This window comes from Pleurodeles waltl, chromosome 3_1 (assembly GCF_031143425.1).
Source record: "Pleurodeles waltl isolate 20211129_DDA chromosome 3_1, aPleWal1.hap1.20221129, whole genome shotgun sequence".
In the NCBI taxonomy this organism is placed as follows: Eukaryota; Metazoa; Chordata; class Amphibia; order Caudata; family Salamandridae; genus Pleurodeles; species Pleurodeles waltl.
Window position 1 is genome coordinate 1,945,546,608 of NC_090440.1, and position 27,639 is coordinate 1,945,574,246.

Consider the following 27,639-nt stretch of genomic DNA (forward strand, 5'->3'; position numbering starts at 1 on the left):
CTTTAACTGCTGTTTGCCTAGCCCTGATAGCCTTTTTATAATTAACACAGCACGCTGAGAAGTAGGTCCCGTCCTGGAAATTGCTTTAATGGCAGCACCCAGCCCTCTGTTGGCTTCCTTTCATTCCCAATTGAACCAAGCCGGGTCCCTGTCTGTTCTGGGGAGTGACGGACGAGTTGGGACACTTTTAATGCTACTATTCAAAGAACCAAAGGCTGTTATCGTGGAGTGACTTGAACAGTCCGTCATAAGGGCCTACATAAAAGGTGAGAGGTAAGTATACTACAGTATAATTTAGAATAATCAGTGTTGCGCCACCTAATCAAGGACCCTTGGTCATATGTGGAGATAGCTGTGGCTCCACTAAGGGTAGGGGCATCAGCGGACTGAGGCAGATCTAGAGAGAGCTCAAGGGGGTTATGGCCACTAAAGGCACTATTGGCCACAGATATAGAAAGCATAAGACTACTTATGAAAGGAGGGTGAAATTGTAGTTGACGATGAAACCCCCAACCACGGCCAACAATTGGGGTGGGGGGGGGGGGGCTGAATTAGGAAGCCCCAACAATTCCATTACATTTACCAGTCCCAGCTCCAAAACTGGGTTATAGAGCTTTGCTCCCCGGACATTGGTAGTCCCGGTGGCAAAATCATCGTAAATAACTTGGAAAGGCTGGATCACAGTACTATTGGACCCCAAATTTGCAATAAAATCACCCCAAATTATGATATTAAAACTGTTGTCCAGGGAAAAGGGCCTATGTCGTAGGCAGCACCCCACAGAGGATAAGACCTCACTGCTGCAGCGGCAGTCAGAGGAGCTAACTGCATTATTGAGATTTACGAGCAAAAAATAAAGTTGCTATGATGTAGCAACCAGAGAATCTGGATCCTGCCATGTCTTACGGGCACGAGAAAAATGTAAAAATCTGCATGTAGTACGAACAAACATCAGACCCCCCTCAGCTCTACCTTTGTGACCCTTTGTAGCCAGTGCACAAAAGCTCAGGTATCCATCCCAAATGTATTGCTCTGTGCTCCTAGTTTCTTGAAACAAGATAAAATTAAACTTTTTCGAATAATTGAGCCAGTCCACAACCCCTAACTTTTAGATAGCAACCCAGATAATGTTCCATCAGACCAGACTATGCTCAAGACTTGTGGAAACAACTGTGTCACGATAATGATGAGCGGAAGTGTTAGTTGGAGATTTGCTGGAAGCTGGAGGAGCCTCTAAGTAGACCCAGATAATTGCATCACAGAAAATCACCTCATCGCCTGTCATTGTGTAGCAGAACTGGTGCATCAACCTGGTTGCGGGAGCAAAACGGGCGCGTCACTCTCTGAACCACCACATCGCCTTGAGAGCTTGATGCATTGCAACTGTGCATCCGCCACCGCAGCAGTCTACGGAGATCGACGCATCTCTTGACTGCGTGGAGAAACATAGCCCATTGCACTTCAGAACCAAAGTATCTCGGCTCCAGTCCACGTCTTCGAAACAGATGCATTGCCTTCACTGTGTGGGACAGATTGGCACATCGCCATCCCTTCCAGCACCCGATCGATGCATCTCACCACATATCTCACTCTTGTCACCAAGAAAGGTGCTTTGTTCATTTGGGCCTGCATTGGTCCTGTAGCCAGCCTGCGCTCCATCTAAGTTGGGACAAACTTTCTTTGCCCTGGTCCAGCCAGACCTCAAATAGCCCCTAAAGTACTGTCTGTTTCTAAGCACTAGAACTCTTTTATTCTTCTAGAATTCATAAGTCAACTCCTATTTATTGGATTTCTTTCGTTTTGGTCTTGATGCATTTATACATCTTTCTATTTTTCTAAACCTGTGTGGAGTCTTTTTGTGGTGTTTTCATTGTGTTACTGTGTGTGTGTGTGTGTGTGTGTGTGTGTGTGTGTGTGTGTGTGTGTGTGTGTGTGTGTGTGTGTGTGTGTGTGTGTGTGTGTGTGTGTTGCACAAATATTTTACACATTCTCTTTAGATAAGCCTGACTGCTGAGGGGCAAGCCACCAATAGGGTGAGCACAGGTTGTCTCTAAATGTGTATCTAGCTTACCCTGACTAGAGTGGTGGTTCCTGCTTGTGCAGGGGGCATACTCTGACAACCAGAAACTCCATTTCTAATAACTTAACATTGTCTTTGTTTTGTATTTCAGCTTTCATGCAAAAAATGACGGTCTTTTAAAATGTTTTTTAGGATGGCCCCTGAAGTGATCCTAGCCATGGATGAAGGCCAGTATGATGGCAAAGTAGATGTATGGTCTCTTGGAATCACAAGCATTGAGCTAGGTGAGCCAGGCATAGCATGTCACCTGCGAGAACTGTTTGCTGAATTGAAGTTTTAGATAAAAGTGGCAAACATCGACAACTTTATTTTGGTATATTGCTTCAAAGTTAATGCTTAAACATGCATTTGTAAATCTGTATTTTTGTGCACACTCAGGTTTCTTATCCGCTGCCGAATTTAATTAGATGTTCTGATTTCTTAGAGTTTTTATTAAACCTTTTTTTTAAACCCTTGGCTATAAAGAAATTAGTTCCATATTCACACCTGTGCTAGTCTGGATACTTTAACATGTTTGGTCAGACTTTTTTTTTTTTTTTTTAATCTTTCTTGATCACATGGTCACACTTACTGTTTAGCCCCTGTTTTATACAGTAGTGTATTTTCAGGGTCTGAAGGACCACTATTAAGACATGTTACCAGATTTAGAAATGAAATATTTGTAGGAGCTCTGTAGCCTTTATGAATGTTACTGGTATGGCTTGTCCCAATCCACAGACTCTTGCACAAAATAGAGTAAAACTTCTTTGTGCATGCTCATTCCCGTCTTGTTAGGACTAATAATAAAATTGTTTATTAGAAATCTGATGCCCATTGAAGCAAAAATAATACAGATACATGTAACAATATTAAACTGCCTGCTTAAAAACATTCTGGAAGTTATCACTAAATCTGTTGGCATTGAGCACAAAAGATCAGTCATGTTCATGAGTATATCATGCGTAACAAACAAAAAGTTAAACTACATCAATATTGTAGATTTGAAATTAGGGCATAACATAAGCATATGAAAGAAATCAAGGGCTTTAATAGGACATCCACAGACTTCTTCAAATACCTATTTTATATTCTGAAAAATAGGGCTCTGTAGGAGACTGAACAGCAGGACCCATGAGCAACAAGTGGAAAGTGGTTTAATCAGAGCCACATTAATTAGGTAACTACTCTGTGGTATGCTGCTTTATAATTTATAGACATCTGCAATAAAAGTGCCTCAATAAGTACCTTTAGAGTCATCAAGGCAGTGGTGCCAGTCCAAGAGTACGAAGTTTCTCCTCTAAGGGATCCTCATCAGCTGTCGCAAGCAATTAATATTTATTCATTTTACACTGGAGGCGCTAGTGTAGTTATAGTTAGATCAAATTTTCCATAGCAGAGAAATTTTTTGTTTCTTTAATAACTTAGCACTGTTTGACAAGTCGGCACATAACTGCAAAAACAAGTTAATCCTCCTTGACTCATGGAAAGTTTTTCACTGATAAGTCAACAAGGAGAGAAAAAAAGAGGGATTGTCCCTAAAGTGTGATAGTGGAGAAGTGTGGCACAATGGTTAGAGTGGCAGACCCTGATGCAGAGCTCTGGCCCGGGACCAGGGTTCAATTCCCACCTTGGCGGGTCTTGGGCTCAACTCCTTTGTACCAGTAATTCTCGCCTCGGTGCTTAATCTAATTAATGGGTCCCACTCTGTAACTCTGGGCAATAACTTGCTTAATCTCCTCAATGGCCCTGACAGAGCTTAGATACCTGGCTTCACCCTCGGGGTTGGCCGGGAGTGGGCGCCTCACAGGGAAAAGCCGGGAGGGGTTCCACAGCGGTATGCGTACAGCGCCTTGAGACCCTAACCGGGTGAGTAGTGGGCTATACAAGTGCGGAGTTTACGTTTACGTTTGATAGTGCGTATTTTTACATTCTTATTGGAAAGTTTACTCTTTGATAAAGAAAAAAAAATCTCAAAAGGAATTACACCAAAAGTTGCACAGAGTTCACACTTTACTCAGTAAGGGTGCTTTTTGTGATTTTTTTTTTTTTTTTTTTTGTGGGTAATCTTAATTAGTGTTTAAACTGAAGCTCAGGTTGGGTATGAAAGGGTTAACCCACAGATAAAGGTAGAGATATCTGGACAGTTGTACTGCAGTGCTCCTGGGCTAACAAAAACCTTACTTAGTTATTGATTTTGATTAGCCGGCGGAGTTTTTTATTTTGACATCCATTTCTGTCTGGTATGGAAAGGATCTGATTGGCTGGACACAACATGTGAAAAAAGTTTATCAGATGTTGCCAATTCCATTGAAGGATTAGGAAAAAAGGGCACTTAAGAGAGACTGAGAGAATCCGCCCTGAACAGCAGGCCTCTCACTTTTGGGATGATGAATCTTACTGGCTATAACCAATAAATACAGATCATATCGAGAGGCCTTTCCGTTGGTAAATCAGCTTTCAGATGTTTAGTCATAATACCTTAGACATCTAGATTAGGGGCTTTGTTGTCAAATGAGTGAGAAGCCTCACATGCACTAGAAGAGATGCTGTCAAGCGAAGAATTAACATTTCACTTCTTAGAACCACTTATTCCAACACCAGCTTTGAAAGAAGGAAATTGTTAGCCAGAATCAAAACATTATTCAGCATTGGCTATATCAACACTCGTTGTATCCGCTTTATCAAACAAACCGTTATCAATTCTGGCTAATCATCTCACGCTCCAACAAAATTAATTGTTGAATTTAGCAGGCGATTTCCCCAATCTAATACCTTTAAAAACTTAGGAAAATGTGGACTCTTCTTTTTTTTTATCTACTACAGTAATTTAATTTTCACAAAATCCCCCACCTTTAGCCTCAAATTGTGTGACTTGTATTTATTTGCACATATGTTTCTGTTTTTGAGACAAACTTAACCTTTGGTTTTGAGATATATGTCCTCGAGATCAATAACAGGTAATTATTATTTAATCCCAGATGGATTAAGATTTGTGTGTGGAACATGGCAAAAGGGGAAAAACACATGAGAGAATTAGGAGAGGAATTGTATGCCCAAATCTTTTCAGAAGCAAGCATTTGGACGTCCGCTTTATTGGCCAGAGTTGCATGCACAGCCTTAACAATGACTCTATTGAACCTTTCAACCAAACTATTTATGTTTGGAGAATACAGAGCTGTCTTCTTATGACAGATACCTTTGTTTTAAAATAAAATTTATGTAATTTAAAAAGATGTATACTTACTGCACATCATTGTCTGTGACAACACTACAGGGCAAACCCTCTCTGAAAACATTTGGTGAGAAACTGAATTATAGTGTCAGTGGTGAGTTTAACTGCCCACTTCATTTAAACCCATTAAAAAAAAAAATCAAAGAGAACAAAAGCATAAACCTTAACGTTGAGAAAAAGTGAGATGGGGCATAATAAATCCAAAGCCAACTTCTCCTGGCATCTTACAGGAAATTGTGTATGAATGTTATCTTCCTTGTTCATGAAAAAGAGATTTGTTATGAATAAAACCTATTGAACAATACTTGACAAATCCAGAAATCTGAAAATCCATATAAGGCCACCAAAGTATTTCCCTGACCTCTTTTTTTTCGTCTCACCCAAATGTGAATGAGCCAATGTAATGGTGTGGCAAGTATTCTTCTGGGGAATGTCATACTCTTCCTTCATGCATTTCATGCATTTCACAGCATTTCTGATCTTCCCAAAAACTTGCATGACATGAGAAAGTAATTTCTCCTGAGGCCAATCTTTATTGGTGAACTCTATAACCTTGAGCAAATCATAATCAGCCATGATACCCTCCATCCAACTTTGGAAAAATCATCATCTCACAAAGTTAAAACATCTACAGACACAGCCACATATTCCTCATCAATTGTGACTTAATCTTCACACCTAAATCAGATAACCTAGAAAAACAGTTGGCTATAACGTTGCAAGATCCTGGAATATAGTTAGCACATACATTTTCTATAAAATCTTCACTAATTGAGCAGAAGCTTTGCCTGTCACATTGCTGTTGAGTAAAGCCAACAACGGCTTATGATCAGTCTTAATAGTGAACACGTTTCTCCATAAATAGTTTTAGTTTTAAAGTGTTTAACTGCTACGGCACACACCAGTGCTTCTCTTTCAATGGTAGAATATTTAAGTTCAGTACAAGATAGAGGTCTTGAAGCAAGGCAATGGAATTTTCACACCCTTGACCTTGCCATCATCCTACAATACACAGTGACATTTTTGATTAAAAAGAAACAGTGGTGCAGCATAAAAAATGGAAGCTTTGAGTTTCACAAAGGCTAGTTCATGTTTTTTTAGCCAATTACATTTCACCTTTTTTAAGTAAGTTCCTAAGAGGTGAAGCTGTTTGAAAAAGTAGAAAGGCATCCTTATTTATCTAAATGCCCCATCTGACTTGATAAACGTTAAGTGTCTGCATCCTTCTTCCATTTGTATTTGATTTGTAGGTTTTAGGTCAAGAGAGGTACGACAATTCACTTATTCAAGCTTAGCTAAAAACTCCTAAAGTTTAGGATGGGGATGAGAATCAACAATAATTGTTTTACATAAACATAATCTCCAGGGGTGTGGAATTTAATAAAATATCTACTTGTCCATGGGAGAGGTTGCTTCTTAAATCTACTTGTCCTGGAAAAAAATCTACTTGTCCCTTTGGTGCTATGTAGTGCGGCAACAAATTATGTCAGTAATCTCATTATGTAAGAACTCTAATAATAACCTCTCTGATTATGCCAGGGCAACTACTATAGTAGAGCTTGCATACTTGCAATAGCCCGGGGTGTGGAATTTATTAAAATATCTACTTGTCCAGTGGACAGGTTGCTTCTCAAATCTACTTGTCCTGTAAAAAGATCTACTTGTCCCTTTGGTGCCATGTAGTGTGGCGACAAATTATGGCAGCAATCTCATTATGTAAGTGCTCTGATAATAGCCTCTCTGATTATGCCAGGGCTACTACCATAGTAGGGCTTAAATACTTGCAGTTTCAATCCCTACTGTAACAATTTCCTTATTTTGCCACCTTTCTGCAGATCTGCATACTGGGGCTGGAGGAAGCAGTAAGCAATAGTTCTAGGGCTGGAATGCCTTTGAGTCTGCAAACCTACTAACCTGCATGTTTTAAAGATTTTTACCAGCTTCTCTCTAATATTTTCCCATAATAAGAAAGGTTGGACATTTACTCCTGACAATGGCAGAATTAGAACTTCTTCCAGGGTTGGGAAGAAAGTGGCTGGAGGGAAAATGAACTTGCAAATGCTCAATAGATTTTTACATGAGCAAATCTACACATCGAATTTACCCATGCTAAAATACAGTTCACAAATATTTTATAGGGTACAACATATACCATGGGTGCACTTTTGTGACTTTCTTTAAGAATTTGGGGCCACATGTAGGTAGGTTCAGATTTGCGACCTGCAAATTGCGAGTCGCAAATCCGAATGTAGGATGGTGTCCCTGACACCATATGTGATTCGCAAGGGCTTCGCAAATGCCCACCTCATGAATAATCATGAGGTGGGTCGCAATTTGCGACCCCCTCGCGAATGGCGGCCCTCACAGGGATGGTGGCCTGCTGGAGACAGCAGACCACCATGTCTGTGACTGCTTTTCAATAAAGCAGTTTTTTTTTTTGTAATGGAAAACGAGATGCATAGCAAAAATGAAAAATGAAACGTTTTCGTTTCATTTTTTCAGAGCAGGCAGTGGTCCACAGGACCACTGCCTGCTCTGAAAAAATGCTTACAGTGACATTCACAATGGGGAAGGGGTCCCATGTGGATCCCTTCCCTTTTGCGAAAGTGTTAGCACCCATTTGAAATGGGTGCAAACTGCGATTGGTTTGCACCCGCGTTCGCGGTCACAAAACAATCCTACATTGCACTGCGAGTCGAAATTAGGAAGGGAACACCCCTTACTAATTGCGAGTCGCAAACCCGTTTTGCGATTCGGTAACCAGGTTACCGAATCGCAAAACTGGGTTTGTGCATCGCAGTGTGCTTTTTGCATGTCGCAAACAGCGAAAGTCGCTGTTTGCGACATGCAAAAAGCTACCTACATGTGGGTCTTGGTCCCTAATTAGGTCTGGTGTTAACAAAGACATTTTGTTTTTATTAAACTTCTATTTCTGATGGATACAACTACCTGTGGATTCCTCACCTCATGAATACTCCCATGGCGCCAGCATTCTACGGAAATCTTCTTACTAGTCTCTGCACGTCGACGAGGACGTCACTGTCTCGCACGCGACGCCGTCTGACGTCATACAGGCAATAAGAGGTCCTCGACGACGTGCGGACGTCAGTTCCCTTTTTTCCGTGCATTCGAAACGGTTATCTTCGAGGGAGCAACTGTTACTCTTGCGGTTACAGTGTATATCTTGCTGCGTACTCTTTCTCCGTGGAAATAATGTCGCAGAGAAAGTCTGGATTTAAGCCTTGTCGTGAGTGTGGAGGCAAGATGTCGGTGACGGATCCTCATTCCGATTGCCTTTGGTGTTTGAGCTCCGACCACGACGTCTCGACTTGTGATTCATGTCAGCACATGAATCCGAAGGCCCTTAAAGAACGTGAGGCGAAGCTGTTTATGGCCAAGTCAAAGGAGAAGCATCACAAGAAGTCTTCTCCAAAACATCGGCGTCATCGAGACTCCCGGCGCCGTAGAGAATCTCGGCGTCATTCAAGGGAGGCTCGTTCCAGGTCTCCGGATCGGCGCCGAAAGACATGGGAGGTCAGCCCCACGGTGACGCCGCATCCTTCGACGCCGTTGCCCTCTCCGGCGTCACCAACTTCGCCTGGACAGGCGTCGGTGATTGAGGTATTGGAGCCTCAAGTGTTTTCTCCGGCGCAGACGCCGAGGCCGGAGTCGGGGTCGCCTCCGAGACAGGCACCCCAGTATCCGGCTTTTCCCACCCCTGGAGCCGATAGTTCCGCATTCTTGAATGCGATGTATGCCATCTTCCAACAGATGGCTCCAGGGGGTGCTCCGGCTGGGCCTTTGGCCTTTTCTTTGGGTGATCCTGCGCCTCTTCGGCCGGCACCCTTTATGCCCTTTCTCCCGTTTGGGAACGTGGGCTCGGCGCCAGTGTCGGCGCCGGTGGCCGCTCCGGTGGCTTCAGAAGGATTGGCCCCGGGGATTTCCATCCCGTCGACGTCGGGATTTCGGCCTGTGACTCCGGTGGGTCCATCTGCTTCAGCTGCTCTTTCGTCGGCGCCGAAGTTACATGTGGCGCCGGACGCGGCGTCGGTGGCTTCTGAAGATCGGCGCCGATCTTCGACTTCGGCGGAGGCATTGTCGACTCCGCGTATTGAACAACGACTTCATTCGAGGAGACGTGCTCTCCGGGTACTAGAAGAGCAGGAGTACCAACGAGCCCTAGAGGAAGGAGAGCTAGAGGACTCGGGTGATGGGCTGCGTGGACTGGAGTCGGCCAGTGGGCTGGACACTTCCCCTGAGTGGGACCTTTCGTCCCCGGGGGAATATACTGAGGAAGCTGCTTCCTTTCATACAGTGGTACGGAAGGCAGCTAGTTTTTTGGACCTGCCTTTGCCGGTGGTGGAGGCAAAACAAAACCTTTTGACGGAGGTGTTGCATCCGGCCTCAGCCGCGGCGGAGCCTCTGTTACCTTTTAATGACGCTCTGCTGGATCCGGTTTTAGAGGTGTGGAAGAGGCCGGCATCTTCCCCAGCAGTTCACAGAGCCGTGGCCAGGAGGTATCGGACGGCTCCAACTGATCCTGGTTTCCTATCTAGGCACCCTACGCCGGAGAGCTTGGTAGTGCAGGCCTCCTGTTCGTCCAAGTCAGCGCCTGGTTCTTTCCCGACGGTGCCTGGGGACAGAGACTCAAAAAAGCTAGAGGCGCAGTCGAAGAAGATTTTTTCGTCCTGCAGTCTGGCGTTAAAGGCCACTAATGCGACCTGTATCCTGGGGAGGTATATTCATGCTCTGATGGATGACATCTCCTCTTCATTTACAGAGCTTCCCCAGGGTCTTTTGGATCTTGTCTCTGATGCCCAGGCTGCTGCGACCCAAATTATCCAGACGGGACTGGATACCACCGACTCGGTAGCCAGAGCAATGGGCACAACTGTGGTGGAAAGGAGACAGGCCTGGCTCCGTAACTCGGGCTTTTCGGCAGATGTACAGTCCACATTGTTGGATCTCCCGTTTGATGGGGACAAACTGTTTGGGGCTAAGGCTGATTCGGCCTTGGAACGTTTTAAGGAGAGCAGGGCCACGGCTAAGTCGTTGGGACTCCAAGCTCCTTCTTCCACGGCCTCTTCCAGATTCTTCAGGAGGTTTCGTGGATTTGGGCGTGGCTCTTCCTCCTCTTCCTTTCGGGGAAGATATCAGCAACCTGCCTCTTCCCACCCCTATAGATCTTTTAGGGGGAGGGGTAGGGTCCGCACCAGGGGAGCCTCTCAGCAGCACTCTGCCTCTTCCTCATCCTCTGGCGGGGTGCAGCAGGGGAAGCAGCCTTAGGCTTCCACCATTTCCCACTCACTCCTCTCCTGTAGGGGGAAGATTACAGCATTTTCTCACCAAATGGGAGACTGTTACGTCGGACACTTGGGTTCTCAGTGTTGTGGGAAAAGGCTACACCCTTCCCTTTCGGGAGTTTCCGCCCCTCATCCCGCCCCGCCCTTCGTATTGTCCACAAGAACACCTCCTGTTGCTAGAACAGGAGGTAGAAGTCCTCCTTTTAAAGGGCGCGGTGGAGTTGGTCCCGGAGCAGGAAAGGGGTCAAGGAGTTTACTCAAGGTATTTCCTGATTCCCAAGAAGGATGGTCGTTTGAGACCAATTCTGGACCTGAGGATCTTGAATTGGTTCCTCAAGCAGGAAAAGTTCAAGATGCTGACCCTAGCACAGGTGCTTTTGGCGTTGAACATGGAAGACTGGATGGTGTCTGTCGACTTGCAGGATGCTTACTTTCATATCCCGATACTCAAGTCACACAGGAAGTATCTCCGGTTTGTGGTGGGATCGCAACACTACCAGTTTGCGGTCCTTCCGTTTGGTCTTACTTCAGCACCTCGAGTCTTCACGAAGGTGATGTCGGTGGTTGCGGCAGAGCTCAGAAGGAAGGGGATAGCAGTATTCCCTTACTTGGACGATTGGTTGATCAAAGCCAAGTCCCCGGAGCTTGTGTTGCGTCATCTGCAGTCAACAACCCAGTTGTTGTTCGACCTGGGCTTTTCGGTGAACGAGCCCAAATCTCACCTGGAGCCCTCTCAGCGCCTCCTGTTCATAGGGGCAGTACTGGATACAACATTGGGTCGGGCCTTTCCTCCGCCTCAGCGGATTCAAGATATTCAGGATTTGGTTCCAATGTTTCGAAATGGAGCGGTAGTTCCAGTCCTCAAGGTCCTTCGTCTGCTCGGTCTTTTTGCCTCCTGCATTCTGTTGGTCATGCATGCTCGCTGGCACATGAGGGCTCTTCAGTGGTGCCTCCGAAGGCAGTGGTCTCAACACAGAGGGGATCTAGAGGGTACTGTCAAGATCTCCAGAGATGCTGCTGTGGATTTGAAGTGGTGGATTGCAAGCAACAATCTTTCACAAGGAAAGCCGTTCCAGCAGTCGCCACCAGTGGCCACAGTCATAACGGATGCTTCCACTCTAGGGTGGGGAGCTCATCTGGGGGATCTGGAGATCAAAGGTCTTTGGTCTCCAGAGGAACAGATTTTTCACATCAATCTGTTAGAGTTACGGGCTGTACGTCTGGCTCTCAAGGCCTTCCTCCCTTCCCTTCGTGGTCAGTCGGTACAGGTCCTAACGGACAATACTACCACGATGTGGTACATAAACAAGCAGGGAGGAGTGGGGTCGTACCTTCTCTGCAGAGAAGCTCTTCGACTATGGTCCTGGGCAAAGGACCATCGGATTTGCTTGATAGCAAACCATCTGGCCGGAGTCTTGAACGTGCGTGCGGACAGTCTCAGTCGCCACTTCTCGGCAGACCACGAGTGGCGTCTCCATCCAGATCAAGTCCGTTTAATCTTCCACAAGTGGGGGTTTCCTCGGGTAGATCTGTTCGCCACTCGAGAGAACGCGCATTGTCCGTTGTTCTGCAGCCTTCAGTATCCGATGCAGGAAGCGTTGGGGGACGCGTTTCAAATGACCTGGTGCGGCCAGTTGCTTTACGCGTTTCCTCCCATACCCTTGATTCCTCGAGTATTGAGGAAGATTCGCCAAGACCGGGCTCTAGTAATCTTAATAGCTCCGGATTGGCCAAGGAGGGTGTGGTACTCCGACCTTCTCCAACTCTCAACGTGCCCGCCGCTCCGTCTCCCTTTCAGGGCAGACCTCCTCTCACAGTCGCAGGGGCAGGTTCTACACCCCAACCTCCAGAGTCTGCACCTACATGCCTGGAGATTGAACGGGGCAACCTGAGTTCCTTCTCTCTCCCGCCTGAGGTAGTGGATGTTATATTAGCGGCCAGGCGACACTCCACTAAATCTATCTACGCTAATAGGTGGTCTAAATTTGTTGCGTGGTGTGGAGAGAGGCAGATTGATCCTTTACATGCTCATCTATCGGACGTTTTGTCTTTTGCTCTATCTCTGGCGCAGAAAGGCTGTGCAGTGGCTACCATTAAAGGTTATTTATCGGCCTTGTCAGCCTTCATATGTCTTCCAGACCAACCATCTTTATTTAAATCCCCTATTGTTATCAGATTCTTGAAAGGTCTTCTAAATCAATATCCTCCAAAGCCATTCGTTATGCCGCAATGGGATTTGTCCTTAGTCCTGACTTTCCTTATGGGGTCCCCTTTTGAACCTATGCATTCTTGCCCCTTGAGGTATTTGGTTTTAAAAACAGTCTTCCTGATAGCTATAACATCAGCAAGGAGAGTGAGTGAGTTGCAGGCCTTATCAGTAAAACCCCCTTATACAACTTTTTATGGGGATAAGGTGGTGTTGAGGACCAAGGCTGCTTTCCTCCCGAAGGTTGTTTCACCCTTCCATTTGGCTCAGGCAATTACTTTGTCCACGTTCTATCCTCCGCCTCATCCTTCCAAAGAGGAAGAAAGACTGCACCGTCTGGACCCAAAGAGAGCGTTGAGCTTCTTTATCGATAGAACAAAGGATTTCAGGCTGGAGGATCAGCTGTTTATTGGATACGTGGGCAAGAGGAGAGGAAAGGCAGTCCACAAGAGAACACTATCCAGGTGGGTTGTTCTTTGCATTAAAATATGTTACTCTTTGGCAAAGAAGGATCCTCCTGAGGGCATTAGAGCTCATTCCACCAGAGCTAAGTCGGCCACTTCGGCCTTAGCCAGAGGTGTTCCTGTGGTCGACATCTGCAAGGCCGCAACTTGGTCGTCCCTTCACACTTTTGCAAAACATTACTGTTTAGATTCTGAGGTTAGAAGGGACGGCCATTTTGCACGGTCAGTGCTGCAGGATTTCTTGGTTTGACCATTTAGGCACCCACCGCCGGGCGTGGTACTGCTTTGGGACTCTATTCATGAGGTGAGGAATCCACAGGTAGTTGTATCCATCAGAAGAACGAGTTACTTACCTTCGGTAACGACTTTTCTGGTGGATACATTAGCTACCTGTGGATTCCTCACGGTCCCACCCGCCTCCCCGTTGCCTTTATGGTCTTGCCAAGTAATCCTTGAGTGTGCTCCTCTTGGTCTTTGAGGGTGCAATAGATGTATAGATATAATATATTTATATATATGTAGGTATATGTCTATATATCTTTATGTATATACTTGGTGTGTGTATATATTTTAAAAGAGAGAGTTTTATATATATATATATATATATATGTACATAAAAAGATTTACAGTTATTCATACAATGTGGTGTATTTTTACATTATAATGGATGTTGCTTTGTTCTTTCATTGCATTGCCTGGTTGTTCTCATGCACGTAAAAAATGATTGGTACTGACGTCCGCACGTCGTCGAGGACCTCTTATTGCCTGTATGACGTCAGACGGCGTCGCGTGCGAGACAGTGACGTCCTCGTCGACGTGCAGAGACTAGTAAGAAGATTTCCGTAGAATGCTGGCGCCATGGGAGTATTCATGAGGTGAGGAATCCACAGGTAGCTAATGTATCCACCAGAAAAGTCGTTACCGAAGGTAAGTAACTCGTTCTTCTCTCTCTTTCGGCCGGCTTTACTGTGAGTGATCGCATTCTGCTCTTCCACAAGGAGCATATTGCCACACAAAGTAGTTTTGTTCAGTGTCAGGAACTACAGTGGCAATCAGTGACGTAACTAAACTGGAGGGTGCCCCTTTGTAAAGAACATGGAGGAGCCCCCTCTCCAGACTCACTCAGGGCAGGTGCTGTGCAGAAGGGGCCCCCTGGAGGGCGGCTGCGGGGCCTTTGTTATGCCGCTGGTGTGCTTTTAGAGAGTTCAAAAACTTTTTTGGGGGGGTTTGCCAGTGTTTGTTACAATGTTGAGGGCCTGGTAGCTCCCACAACAATAAAGTGTTACAAAAGCCATGTCAAAACAAGACACGCATTGATGAAACTAAAAGACTTATAAAAATATGTCAGATCAGTTGGCTTTGTCAGTGTTTGTTTATTTTCATGCTTCCCATAATCGTGTTGAAAATGGTTACACTGATTTTCCATTAGAAATATTTTTGGGAAATACTAGCATGCATCAACACATTTTACTAAATGACACTTCATTTGCATATAATCAGAGAGCATTCTGGGAGCATTATACTTAGCCTCATAGCCTAAACTTTTCAAACATGTGTATACACGTTTTTTTTTTTTGTACTGGAACCAACGTCAGTAGTGAAGTGTGACCTTAAAACATTTATTTACAGCACTCACCCTAATAATGAAGACTTTCAAATAATGAACCATAAATACAAGTTCGAACAGCATTATCTTTTGGAAACACATTAACTCAACTGGAGAGAGTTCCACTCTCTGTAATCAGGCAGCCAAAGGGTTTGTGCTGCAGGGGGTTGGGCCTACTTGTCCCAAGGACAAAGTAAACATAAAAACTTGTAGCCCTTGACCCCAAACAAGATGTCCCGGGCGTCGGGCGATAGGAATTCCACATCCCTGAATAGCAAAGCCTTACAATAGCAATTTCCTTATTTTGCCACATTCCAGCAGCTCTACATACTGGGGCTGGAGGAAGCAATAGTTCTAGGGTTGGAATGCCTTTGAGTCTGTAAACCTACTACCTTACATGTTGTTCTTCTTTCACTAATGACCGAGCTGGCAAAAATCTCTGAAATGCACTTCAGTTCAAAGAAGACATTGCTATGGCCCCCTGCCGGTGCACCGGCTGGTCCCACGGGTCCTTTGGCATTTAAGTTGGGCTTCCCGGCTCCTTACAAGGCGGCGCCGTTTATGCCCTTCTTTCTGGCTGAGGGTGCCGGTTCGGCACCGTGACGTAGCCTCAAAGACCTGCGGCTATGAAGTCATCACCGTTTAGACCTGCGGCGCCAATGTCATCACCTTATATGTCGACGCGAATGATGGAGCCTCAGGTGACCACAGCGCCAATGGGATCTGCTCCGGCGCCGGATGGCTCCGGATTAGATCGTAGTTAGCCTTCTTCTCCTGGTCCGCGCCTTTTAGTCTTGAAGCTGGTGTCATCGACGTCGGCGAATTCTCTGTCGACGCCAAAGTTAGAGGCCAGACTGAGGTCGTGCAGAAAAGCTTTAAGGCTTTTGGAGGAACAGGAGTACCAAAGGCAGCTGCTGGAGGAAGGAGAGATTGTGGAGTTCTTGGGGGAATATCAAGGACTTGACTCAGCCAGTGGTCTAGACACTTCCCCAAAATGGGACCTTTCTTCTCCAGGGGAGTTTACGGAAAAAGCGGCCTCTTTCCATACTGAGGTCAGGAAGGCGGCAAATTTTTGGGATCTTCCGTTGCCTGCTGCAGAGATCAAAACTAATATTCTAACTGAGGTCCTGCATCCTTCTTCGACTTCAGCAAAACTATTGCTTCCGTTTAATGATGCTCTTACGAAGCCCATCTTAGAGGTATGGAGAAAGTCTGTGTTGTCCCCAGCTGTCAACAGATCTGTGGCAAGGAGGTATAGGGTGGCTCCTGGAGATCTGGGATTTTTGTCGAAACTCTCCGGGGTAAGATGTCTAGTTGTTCAAGCCTCTTGTTCCACACGGTCTGCACCAGGTTCCTTCCCTGTGATTCCATTGGACAGGGAGTTCAAGAGGATGGAGCAGTCGGCGAAGAAGACTTTTTCTTCTTGTAGTATGGCCCTCAAAGCAGAAAACGCTACCTGTGTATTAGGTAGATATGTGCACGCCCTGATGGACTCAGCTAGGGCTATGGTTCCAGACCTGCCGCAGGAGGTGCAATTTGGAGAACTCCTGTCAGATGCTCAGGCAGCGGCAAAACAGATAATCCAGTCTGGTCTGGATTCTACAGATTCGGTGGCCAGGGCAGTGGGTACCTCTATGGATACCAGGGGGCATGCATGGTTGAGGTCCTCTGGCTTTTCCTCAGATGTCCAGTCTACTCTCTTGGACTTGCCTTTTGATGGAGAAAAGCTTTTTGGTGCTGAAGCTGACCCTGACTGAGAGCGATTTAAGGACAGTAGGGCCACAGCAAAGTTTTTGGGTCTGCAAGCTTCCACTACTACCCCTTTCAGGTCCTTTCGGAGGTTCAGGGGGTTTGGGTGTGGAGTAGTTTACCATGGGAGACCTTAGTCCAGAGTCCAACAGCCTCCCTTATAGGTCCTTTAGAGGGCGGGGGAGGGTTCGGACAAGAGGGGCCACCCAGAAGCACCCTGCATCATCCTCTTCCTCTGGAGGGCAACAACAAGGGAAGCAGCCCTAGTTTTCTGCCCATTCTCAGCCATACTTCTCCTGTAAAGGGAAGATTACGTCTTTTTCTCCGCGAGTGGGAGTTAATCACATCAAACTATTGGGTTCTGAACATTGTGAGGAAAGGATATGCTCTTTCTTTTCAGGAGTTTCCCCCTCCCATCCCTCCCTGTCCCTCGTTTTGTTCAGAAAACCATCTCTGTTGCTGCAGCAGGATGTTCAAATCCTGTTGTCAAAAGGTGCGGTGGAGTTGGTTCCAGAGCAGGAAGGGGGTCAGGGTTGTTATTCAAGATATTTCCTGATTACCAAGAAGGATGGTTGATTGAGACCAATCCTGGACCTGAGGATTTTGAATTGGTTCCTCAAACAAGAGAAATTCAGGATGCTGACTCTGGTGCAGGTGCTTCTGGAGTTGAACAAAGAGGATTGGATGGTGTCTGTCGACTTGCAGGATGCTTACTTTCTTATCCCTCTACTCAAGTCGCACAGGAAGTATCTCTGGTTTGTGGTGGGGTCACAACACTACCAGTTTGCGGTCCTTCCGTTTGGTCTTACTTCAGCACCTCGAGTCTTTATGAAGGAGGTGGCAGTGGGTGCAGCAAGTCTCAGAAGGAAGGGATTATCAGTATTCCCTTACCTGGACGATTGGTTGATCAAAGCCAAGTCTCCGGAGCTTGTGCTGCATCACTTGCAAATGTCAACTTAGTTGTTGTTCAGTCTGGGGTTTTCGATAAATGTGCCCAAATCTCACCTAGAGCCCTTGCAGCGCTTCTGTTCATTGGGGCAGTACTGGACACAGCATTGAATCAAGCCTATCCTACGCCTCAGCGGATTCAGGACATCCAGGCGTTGATTCCAATGTTTCGAAATGGATCGGTTGTTCCAGTCCTCAAGGTCCTACGCCTGCTCGGTCTGTTCGCTTCTTGCATTCTGTCGTTCACTCATGCACGTTGGCACATGAGGGCTCTCCAATGGTGCCTCCGCAGCAGTCGTTTCAACACAAAGGGGATCTCAAGGAGTCGATATCGATCTCCAGGGACGCTGCAGCGGATCTACAATGGTGGGCTGTGGACGGCAGCCTTTCTCAAGGAAGGCCGTTTTCACTACCGCCTTTGGGTGGCCACGGTCAAGACGGATGCTTCCACTCTAGGGTGGGGAGCTCATCTGGGGGACCTGGAGATCAAGGGTCGTTGGTCTCCAGTGGAACAGACTTTTCATATCAACCTGTTACAATTGCGGACTATACGTCTGGCTCTCAAGGCCTTCCTCCTGTCCCTTCACGGTCAGGCAGTTCAGGTCCTGACGTACAACAGTACCGCAATGTGGTATATAAACAAGCAGGGAGGAGTGGGGGTCGTACCTTCTCTGCAGAGAGGATCTGCGGCTCTCTTCCTGACTTCAGGACCATCGGATTTGCTTGGTAGCGAATCATCTGGCCGGAGTGCTCAACGTACGTGCGGACACTCTGTCGACATTTCTCGGCCGATCACGAGTGGCATCTCCATCCGGATCTGGTCCTTTACATCTTTCAGATGTGGGGTTCTCCAAGGATAGATCTGTTTGACACTCGGGAGAACGCGCACTTCCCGTCATTCTGCAGCCTCCAGTAACCGGTGCAGGGAGCTTTGGGGGACGCGTTTCAGATCTCTTGGTGCAACCAGTTGCTTTACCCGTTTCCCCCCATATCCTTGTTTCCTCAGGTTCTGAGAAAGATTTGCCAAGATCGGGCTCAGGTCATTTTAATAGCCCCGGATTGGCCAAGAAGGGTGTGGTACGTGCACCTTCTCCAACTCTCACTGTGCCCTCCGCTCCGTCTCCCTCTCAGGGCACATCTCCTCTTGCAGTCGCAGGGGCAGGTTCTACACCCCCACCTCCAGAGCCTGCAGCTTCATGCCTGGAGATTGAATTGGGCAATCTGAGTTCTTTCTCTCTCCCACCAGAGGTAGTGGATGTTATTTTATCGGCCAGACGACACTCCTCTAAGACTGTTTATGCCAGCAGGTGGGCAAAATTCGTGGCTTGGTGTGGAGAGAAACAAATTGATCCTCTGAGGGCCTATCTGTCTGATGTTCTGTTGTTTGCATTAGCTTTAGCCAAGAAGGGTTGTGCAGTTGTTACTTTTAAAGGCTATTTGGCGGCACTGTCAGCCTTTCTTTGCCTTCCGGATCAGCCCTCCTTGTTTAAATCACCTATTGTTAGTAGGCTCTTAAATGGTTTAACTAATACATTTACTCCCACTCCTTTTCTTATGCCTCAGTGTGATCTCAGTCTCATTTTACCTTTTTTAATGTGTTCACCATTCAAACCCATATATTCTTGCCCGTTAAGATTTTTAGTTCTTATGATGGTTTTCCTGATAGCTATAACATCGGCTAGGTGTGTCGGTGAGCTTCAATCTCTTAGTGTTAAACCTCCCTTTACTTTTTTCTTTCCTGATAAAGTGGTGCTGAAAACCAGGGCGGCTTGCCTACCTAAAGTTGTCACTCCTTTTCATATGGGGCAGACTATTTCTGTAGAAAGTTGGCTCTGTATATACTATTTCAAAGTAAGAAATAGTGTGCACAGAGTCCAAGGGTTCCCCTTAGAGGTAAGATAGTGGCAAAATTTGATAATTCTAATGCTCTATTTTGTAGTAGTGTGGTCGAGCAGTAGGCTTATCAGAGGGTAGTGTTAAGCATTTGTTGTACACACACAGGCAATGATTGAGGAACACACACTCACATACTCCAGGCCAATAGGTTTTTATATAGAAAAATATATATATATATTTTTTTTTTGGAACCACAGGTTCAAGATTTGCAGTAAACGCTTTAAATGCAAGAGACTTCACTTAGATACTTTAGGAACTTTGAATCAAGCAGTATCATATACAGTCTTTGTAAAAATGGCAATAAGCTATTTTAAAAGTGGACACAGTGCAAAAATCAATAGTTCCTGGGGAAAGTAAGTAAAGGTTAGTTTGTGTGGTAAGTAAAACTCTTACAAGTCTAAGTTCTGGGGCATAGGCAACCCACCGTTGGGGGTTCAAGGCAACCCCAAGGTTACCACACCAGCAGCTCAGGGCCGGTCAGGTGCAGAGGTCAAAGAGGTGCCCAAAACACATAGGCACCTATGGAGAACAGGGGTGCTCTGGTTCCAGTCTACCAGCAGGTAAGTACCCGCATCCTCGGGGAGCAGACCAGGGGGGTTTTGTAGAGCACTGGGGGGGGGGGAGGGACACAAGTAGGCACACAAAACACATCCTCCGCGGCACAGGGGTTGCCAAGTGCAGTGTGCAAAGCAGGCGTCAGGTTTTGTATAGGATTCAATGGAGGGACCCAGGGGTCACTCTAGCGGTGCAGGCAGGGCACAGGGGGGGCGGGGGCTTCTTGGGCCAGCCACCGACTGGGCTAGGCAGAGGGTCGACTAGTGGTCACTCCTGCACTGAGGTTCGGTTCCTTCTGGTCCCGGGGGCTGTGGGTGCAGTGCTTGGTCCAGGCGTCTGGTTCCTTGTTACAGGCAGTCGCAGTCAGGAGGAGCCTCTGGATTCTCTCTGCATGCGTCACTGTGGGGTCCAGGGGGGTCGTCTCTGGCTACTCACGAGATCGCAGTCACCTGGGAGTCCTCCCTGTAGTGTTGGTTCTCTGGAGCTCGAGCTTGGGGCGTCGGGTGCAGAGGGTGAAGTCTCTTTAAAAGTTGCAAGAAAGTTGCAAAGTTGTTGGTGTTTGTGAGCAGTGCTGCTGTTCTCTGGAGTTTCTTGGTCCTTTGGGTTTCAGGGCAGTCCTCTGAGTCCTCAGAGGTTGCTGGTCCCTGTCGGATGTGTCGCTGTGCAGGTTCTTTGAGTGTGGAGACAGGCTGGTAGGGCTGGGGCGAAGTCAGTTGTCGTCTCCGTCGTCTCAGCAGGGATTTCAGGTCAGCAGGCCTTCTTCTTTGTGTAGGTTGCAGGAATCTGATTTCCTGGGCTCTGTTACGCCCCTAAATACTGAAGTTAGGGGTGTGTTTAGGTCAGGAGGGCAGTAGCCAGTGGCTACTGTCCTGGAGGGTGGCTACACCCTCTATGTGCATCCTCCCTGAGGGGAGGGGGCACATCCCTAATCCTATTGGGGGAATCCCCCAAACTCAAGATGGAGGATTTCTAAACGCAGGGGTCACCTCAGCTCAGGACACCTTAGGAGCTGTCCTGACTGGTGGGTGACTCCTCCTGGTCTTTCTCATTATTCTGATATCAAACGTCCCAGATTTCAATGTAGCCATAATGGAACTGTGGAGTTCATGTTTGACACCCACCCAGACCAAATACTCTTTATGGCTACCCCGCACTTACAATGTCTAAGGTTTTGTTTAGACACTGTATGGGCATAGTGCTCATGCACATATGCCCTCACCTGTGGTGTATTGCACCCTGCCTTAGGGGTGTAGGGCCTTTTAGAGGGGTGACTTACCTATGCCACAGGCAGTGTGAGGTAGGCATGGCACTCTGAAGGGAGTGCCATGTCGACTTAGTCATTTTCTCCCCACCAGCACACACAAGCTGTGAGGCAGTGTGCATGTGCTGAGTGAGGGGTCCCCAGGGTGGCATAAAGCATGCTGCTGCCCTTATAGACCTTCCCTGGCATCAGGGCCCTTGGTACCAGGGGTGCCAGGGCTGTGTCAATTGTGGGAACAAAGGTACGGTTTAGGGAAAGAACACAGGTGCTGGGGCCTGGTTAGCAGGGTCCCAGCACACTTGCAATCCTAACTGACGTCAACAAAAGGCAAAAAGTCAGGGGGTAACCATGTCAAGGAAGGCATTTCCTCACAGACGGTCATTCCTGATCTCCAACGTGGAACACAAGATTTAGTAATAGCCAGTGCAAGACAGAGTTCAGCTTGTGAGAAGACTTTGTGTCTAGGTATCTATATCCCCGATCAAGGGTCATTGTACTGTCAGTGAATTGGTCCGGGATCTTTCCTTGCCCTTTTTCTCCATTACACAGATCTCAAAGCAGGTGAATAATGTCGGTAATTAGACTCATCTCAGTTGCACTACCATGTGCTTGTCAGCTATATTTTTCATCTGATGAATATATCTGAGAAAAACATCAGAAGCTACCATTTATTCTGCAACTGGTAACAAGTTGAAATTCTGAATAATATTCCTAGGTCATAATTAATGTGGCTTACTGAAGTCATACAATCCATAATTTAAAATCACCAACAAAATGTACGGATATTTTAACGGAAGCATGTAAACTAATGATATGCATGTGCTAATCAGTCAAATGGAAACATTTTACTCATAGGTGTCATTCAGGTATCCATTGTGACCACACCCCTAACGTTATGGTTTGCATTTAGTATTTTTGCTTTTACTGGATAGTCACATAAGTTACTAATCAATCACAGTTCACTTTACAATTTCTATGTCTGTGAATTGAGTACAAAATAATGCTCTGTTTGGTACTGCAGCCATGCTTTTCTCGGATGAGTTAAGCCTTTTAATGCACCATATTGTTGGCCACCTCCTTTATGTAATTTAAGTAGTGCTAAGTGGCCTGGTTTGGCCACCGTTTGAAGTAATATAGAAATATCTTTAATTGCAAGCTTTTTTTCCGAATCCTACTTAAGCATCAGAACAAGTTCTACATATGTTGGATCCACAGTTTACTGATTCTCATAGACCCCAAAGTTTGGAGCAATCTGATACCAAGAGAATCATTGCAAGCTACGTAGTACAAACTTCAGTTTGCTATTCCGGTAGGAAAGATACTGCAAACTATGATGTGCGCGCACACTGCTACTAAGAAGGGTGTAGCTTTTGCATTCATTAATAGCGTGTCTTTGACATTTTCGTAGCTGCAAAATAGTTATCATATCACACATTTTCCAAACATTAATGTGTTGATGGACTTTTGAGACCACGTAGTAGCATTTGTTGGCTAGTGCTGGCACCTAACGCCCCCCCGTTTGTTTGAGCTACTGCTGTGTAATTGAGGTATGCTGGAAAAGTATTTGCTGGCATTAGGAAAGTGCCTCTTTTGACATGGTCACCCCCCATTTTTTGCCTGGCTTCTCGTGTATTTCGACTGAAAGTGTACCTGCTAACCAGGACCCTAGTGCCAGATCTCTTTCCCCCAAAACTGCACAGTTGTTTTTTCCAATTGGTAAATCATTTAGCACCCACTGTATGTCCCAAGGAAATGGTACCCCTGGTACCTAGGGACTAAGGTACTAAGGAGGGGACATTAAGGGCTGCAGCATGAATTGTGCCACCATAGGGGACCCCTCAATGAGCAGATGACATGCTGCCGTTGCAGGCTGCGTGTCTTGGTGCAGACAAAAGTGAAAACACAACATGGCATGTGGTCTGTGCGCCGTCTCCCCTAAACACTGCTTGCAATATATGTAAGTCGCCCCTCTAACAAGCCTTAAAGCCCTAATGTAGGGTGCATTATATTACATGTGAGGGTATATCTGCACAAGCAGATATGCCGCTGCTATGTCTTTGTCATTTCTCAGACATAGTAGGTGTCCAGGGAAGCCATTTTGAATGCATGTGCTGGACACTGATCACTACTAGTTCCCCAGCTACTTGAGTTCTTCTCTTAAAACAGAGATGTTTGGTATCAAAGATCTCAGATTAATAAACCCTTACTGATGCCAGTGAGGGATTTATTAAAAACTACACCCAAAGGGCTTCTTAAAGGTGCTACCTGAAATTCTACCTTCTACTAGTGGGTTGACTGACTGGTCCTGTCTACATCAGCCCCCCATAGATGTGTTTCTGTCCCCAAAGGTGAGAGCCAACACTCTTGAGGGCCAGAGACAAAAGCCTACAATGGGTGAGGTTCTTACCACCTCACCCACACAGGATGGACATTCCAGGACGGGAAGCTTCAAAGGCCCAGCCACCTTCGTAATGCAACCCAAGTCTCTCCAGTTGGCGGAGATGACCGACCCCCCTGTCGTAACCCCACATATGGTGGCAGCACATGCAGAAGGAGTGCCCACTTTGTGGCAGTTTTTTGGAAGGTATTTGGCCATTAGGTTTAGGGTTATGCGCACTTCCCAGCGGAAGTGATCATAGAAAGTGTATAGTAACATTGAAGGTGGGCAGCCCATTGTCTACCACGTGCATGCCTCTAAATTGAGTATTTAGGTGGCACCCCTGAACCCCATAACTCAGATGCTGACGACCTAAGAAGCAAAGTACAAAGAAGATTTGCACTTGCAAAAGAGGAAAAGAAGCAGCAGCTGACTTGGAACCAGCCCCACCAGTCTGCCTGCTGACCTCGACAGAGTCTGCCCAAAAAGACGACTCGTCCTTCAGCTGAGCCTCCAAGAAACCCAGGAGGACTTCCTGCCTTCCATAAAGACTCAAGACCCCATGAACAGCGGCTCTGCTGTCCAACAAAGCCTCAAGAAAGGACTATGCAGCCTCCAGAATAGCAAAGACCTGACACCCAAATTGACCTCTGCACCTGATGTCCATGACATGAGGTGAAGCCAACCAACGGTGCCAGCAAGGTTCCCCAGCTGTCCATAGTCCAAGTCCATTGTGGTCTCACCAATCTTGGACTCTCCCAAGTCTCCTGCACCTCCTGCGTGCAGACCCCATGTCCCACAACCTTGTTGTGAGAGAAAACCCAACTTCTCCGCAACTACTGCACCTGTCGCCCCTAACCCCATCTGAGGTGGGTCACTCATGCCAGCGCATCGCCCGGCTCCTCTGAGCTCGAGTCCACTCTGGGTGCCCCCTGCTGGATTCCCCGACGACACCTGCAGACTCAATATGCAGAACCCCTTGACCATGAGTGCTCCCGGATTAAAAGATTGATGCCTAAGGACACCCCTGCATCCGTCACCCCTGGACCCTGGAGAAGAGGACCAAAGATACACCTACATCCCCAAGCACCCCCCAGTCTACAACCTACCTGTTTGTTGTCCCTAACTGGCTTCCTAGCTAAAGCCTGTAGCCTGTCTTCGTGAGGATCAAACTCCCATAGGAAACCAGTGGGCTCTGACGCCTTACTGCTTCCCTCGCATCCGGCCACCCCAATGCTGCTCGGACTTACCTGCTGGTATGGTGCTGATCAGTGCCCAGTACTTACCTTAACTCCCTGAAAGTTGTTGTTAACCATGTGTTTGCTGAACATTATTTTCCTCCATAGATTAACATTGGAGAGCTCTGAGAATTGCAGTGTTTAATTTTTGGAAAAGTATTTATGCTTGAAAAACTACTTACCTGATTATGAAGTTCTTGGGTTTAAATTATATATAAAAAGACGTGTTATTTTTCTTCATTGGTCTCGGATTTATTCATTGAGTGTGTCTCATTTATTTCCTCTGTGAGTACAACAAATGCTTAGCACTCCCCTCTTATAAGCGTAACTGCTTGCCCACATCACAAAACAGAGCATTAGTCCTATCTACTTTTGTTTCTTCAACCAATTGGGGATCCACTGGACTTTCTGTAGGGTGTACTTCTTTTTAGTGCACCATATAGAGAGCCAGCTTCCTACACTGGTCTTATGAGAATAGTTTAGCTATTTAGGTCTCTTTCAGATTGACACAAAACCTTCCCATCTCTGTGGTAGAAGACTGTAGCACATGAACAAAGTAGAGATAAATAACTGCAGAATAAATAAAATTAATATCCCAGATTCAGACATCAGTCAATAGAAATCGAATCTAAAGATGGCAATGTTCTGGGACATTATGGGTTTACAGTTGACACCAAGAGCCAACCTTCCAATGCCTGTGGTCGACACCTACTTTTTTTTCCAGTATGTTTAGCTGGACCGGTCCACATTAGGGCTTAGTAATGTGGAACATGTGAATTTATGATGGTCCTAAGTTGCAAAACTATTGTTAAAGTTAAGTAACTTGTTTAATAATTTTTTTGGTGTGTACCTTCCCTCATTTGCAGTGCTGTCAAGTCTCCCTGATAGTTTCAGTGCATACCCCATTCTGGTGTCTGGGCCCCTCTGCCCCAGTGTAGGGCCATACTTGTTGCCTTGTTGGTAGACAATATGCCCAGGGTAGATGTAGGCTTGGTTAGTGTCACTGTACTTTCTCTTGTCATGTAAGAATATTCTTATGATGGTAAACATGGTTCACTGTTATTCCTATATATCTTTCATTGTATTGGTTTTATGCCATTCCTTGATCCAGGGCATGTGGCTCCCTGTGCAGTTATTAATCATTCTGGTCAGAATGTAGTTACTTGATTCAACTCTTATACCTTGTATACAAATTTTAATTACTTTCCAGAAGGATTTTGAGATCAATTGTTGAGCCTTTCTTCCATTGTTGGCCTGTGCACCATTGTTGTACTCTGATGAAGCAGGACAGTAAGGTTGAGTGTTCCCATTTTCTAATGTGAATAGTTTGAATGTGCTCCATTTGACATTGTTAGAGAAAAGGATTGGATCGTGTTTTTCTTTTGTAGGAGTTGTATATGCTTACATGGGCACTGCATCACCAAGTTCCCGACTTTCTGAGATTCTTTTCTTCTGTTAAATAGTGGCTAACGGTTTCTTCGTTTGTAAATATAAAATCTATAGTTGAATTAAGCTTTATCCGTAGTCAAAGTGACCCAGTCTGTACTGTCATACGTTTTTTTTTTTCCCTCCTTTAAATACTCAACATCTTGAAATGCAAATTAATTATTTGAGTCAAATTTTCAAAACAGCACATCCTAGTTCACAGGGTATATTTAGTGACAAAGCTTGGTCCTCTGATTGGGATGTCTAGCACTGATTTGTTTTATGGCATTAGTACAAGTGTCTAGAGATGAGGGATCTGTAGGTTTTTCAGGTTTGTTTAGTAATATTTTGGCTATACACACAAAAGGTATGGGGTCTTTTACAGGTTCTTGTAGACCCTGCAGGTGAGACCTGTGTGTGGGGGTTCTTCCTTTACCGATAGTGTCATGCTTCATCATTTGACCACCTATACCCACCCAGATAGGACAGTGCCGCCTGGGCGAACTCAACCTCATGGACTTCTGTGTCTCGAGGGAGTGCTCATATTTGATCTTTCTGGATAATGCAAGGATCCAGTTCTTACGCTAAAATTACCTACCACATCAACAGTGTGTATCACTTTTAAGTATGGTGTCTGTTGGTAAGATTAAAAGCACAAAGATGGACAGTTGTTAGAGTGTAATGACTCTTTCTGATGGATACAACTACCTTTGGATTCCTCACCTAATGAATACTCCCATGGCGCCAGCACTCGACGGAAATCTTCTTCCTAGTCTCTGCACGTCGACGAGGACGTCACTCTAGCCCACGCGACGCCGTCTGACGTCATACAGGCAATAAGAGGTCCTCGACGACGTGCCGACGTCAGTTCCCTTTTTTCCGTGCATTCGAAACGGTTATCTTCGAGGGAGCAACTGTTACTTTTGTGGTTACAGTGTATTTTTGCTGCGTAGTCCTTTTCTGCAGTAATAATGTCGCAGAGAAAGTCGGGTTTCAAGCCTTATCGAGAATGTGGGGGCAAGATGTCAGTTACAGATCCTCACTCCGACTGCCTTTGGTGTTTGAGCTCCGACCACGACGTCTCAACTTGCGATTCATGCCAGCACATGAATCCGAAGGCCCTCAAGGAACGTGAGGCTAAGTTGTTTATGGCGAAGTCGAAGAAAGAAAAGCATCACAAGAAGCCTTCTTCGCCAAGGCATCGGCGTCATCGAGACTCCTGGCGCCGTAGAGATTCACGGCGCCGTTCAAGCAAGGAGACACATTCCAGGTCGCCTTCGGATCGGCGCCGGAGGACTTGGGAGGTCAGTTCCACGGTCA

The 27,639-nt window shown here is 46.2% G+C and overlaps 1 protein-coding gene across 1 annotated transcript in view; it reads left to right on the plus strand.

Annotated features, from left to right (window-relative positions):
• Nucleotides 1-27,639, plus strand: part of TAOK1 (TAO kinase 1) — a 959,977-nt gene that overhangs the window by 509,213 nt on the left and 423,125 nt on the right. The window contains exon 8 of the mRNA XM_069226237.1: nucleotides 2,213-2,304. Within this exon, the coding sequence (XP_069082338.1) occupies nucleotides 2,213-2,304 (92 nt within the window). The remainder of the gene's footprint in view (nucleotides 1-2,212; nucleotides 2,305-27,639) is intronic.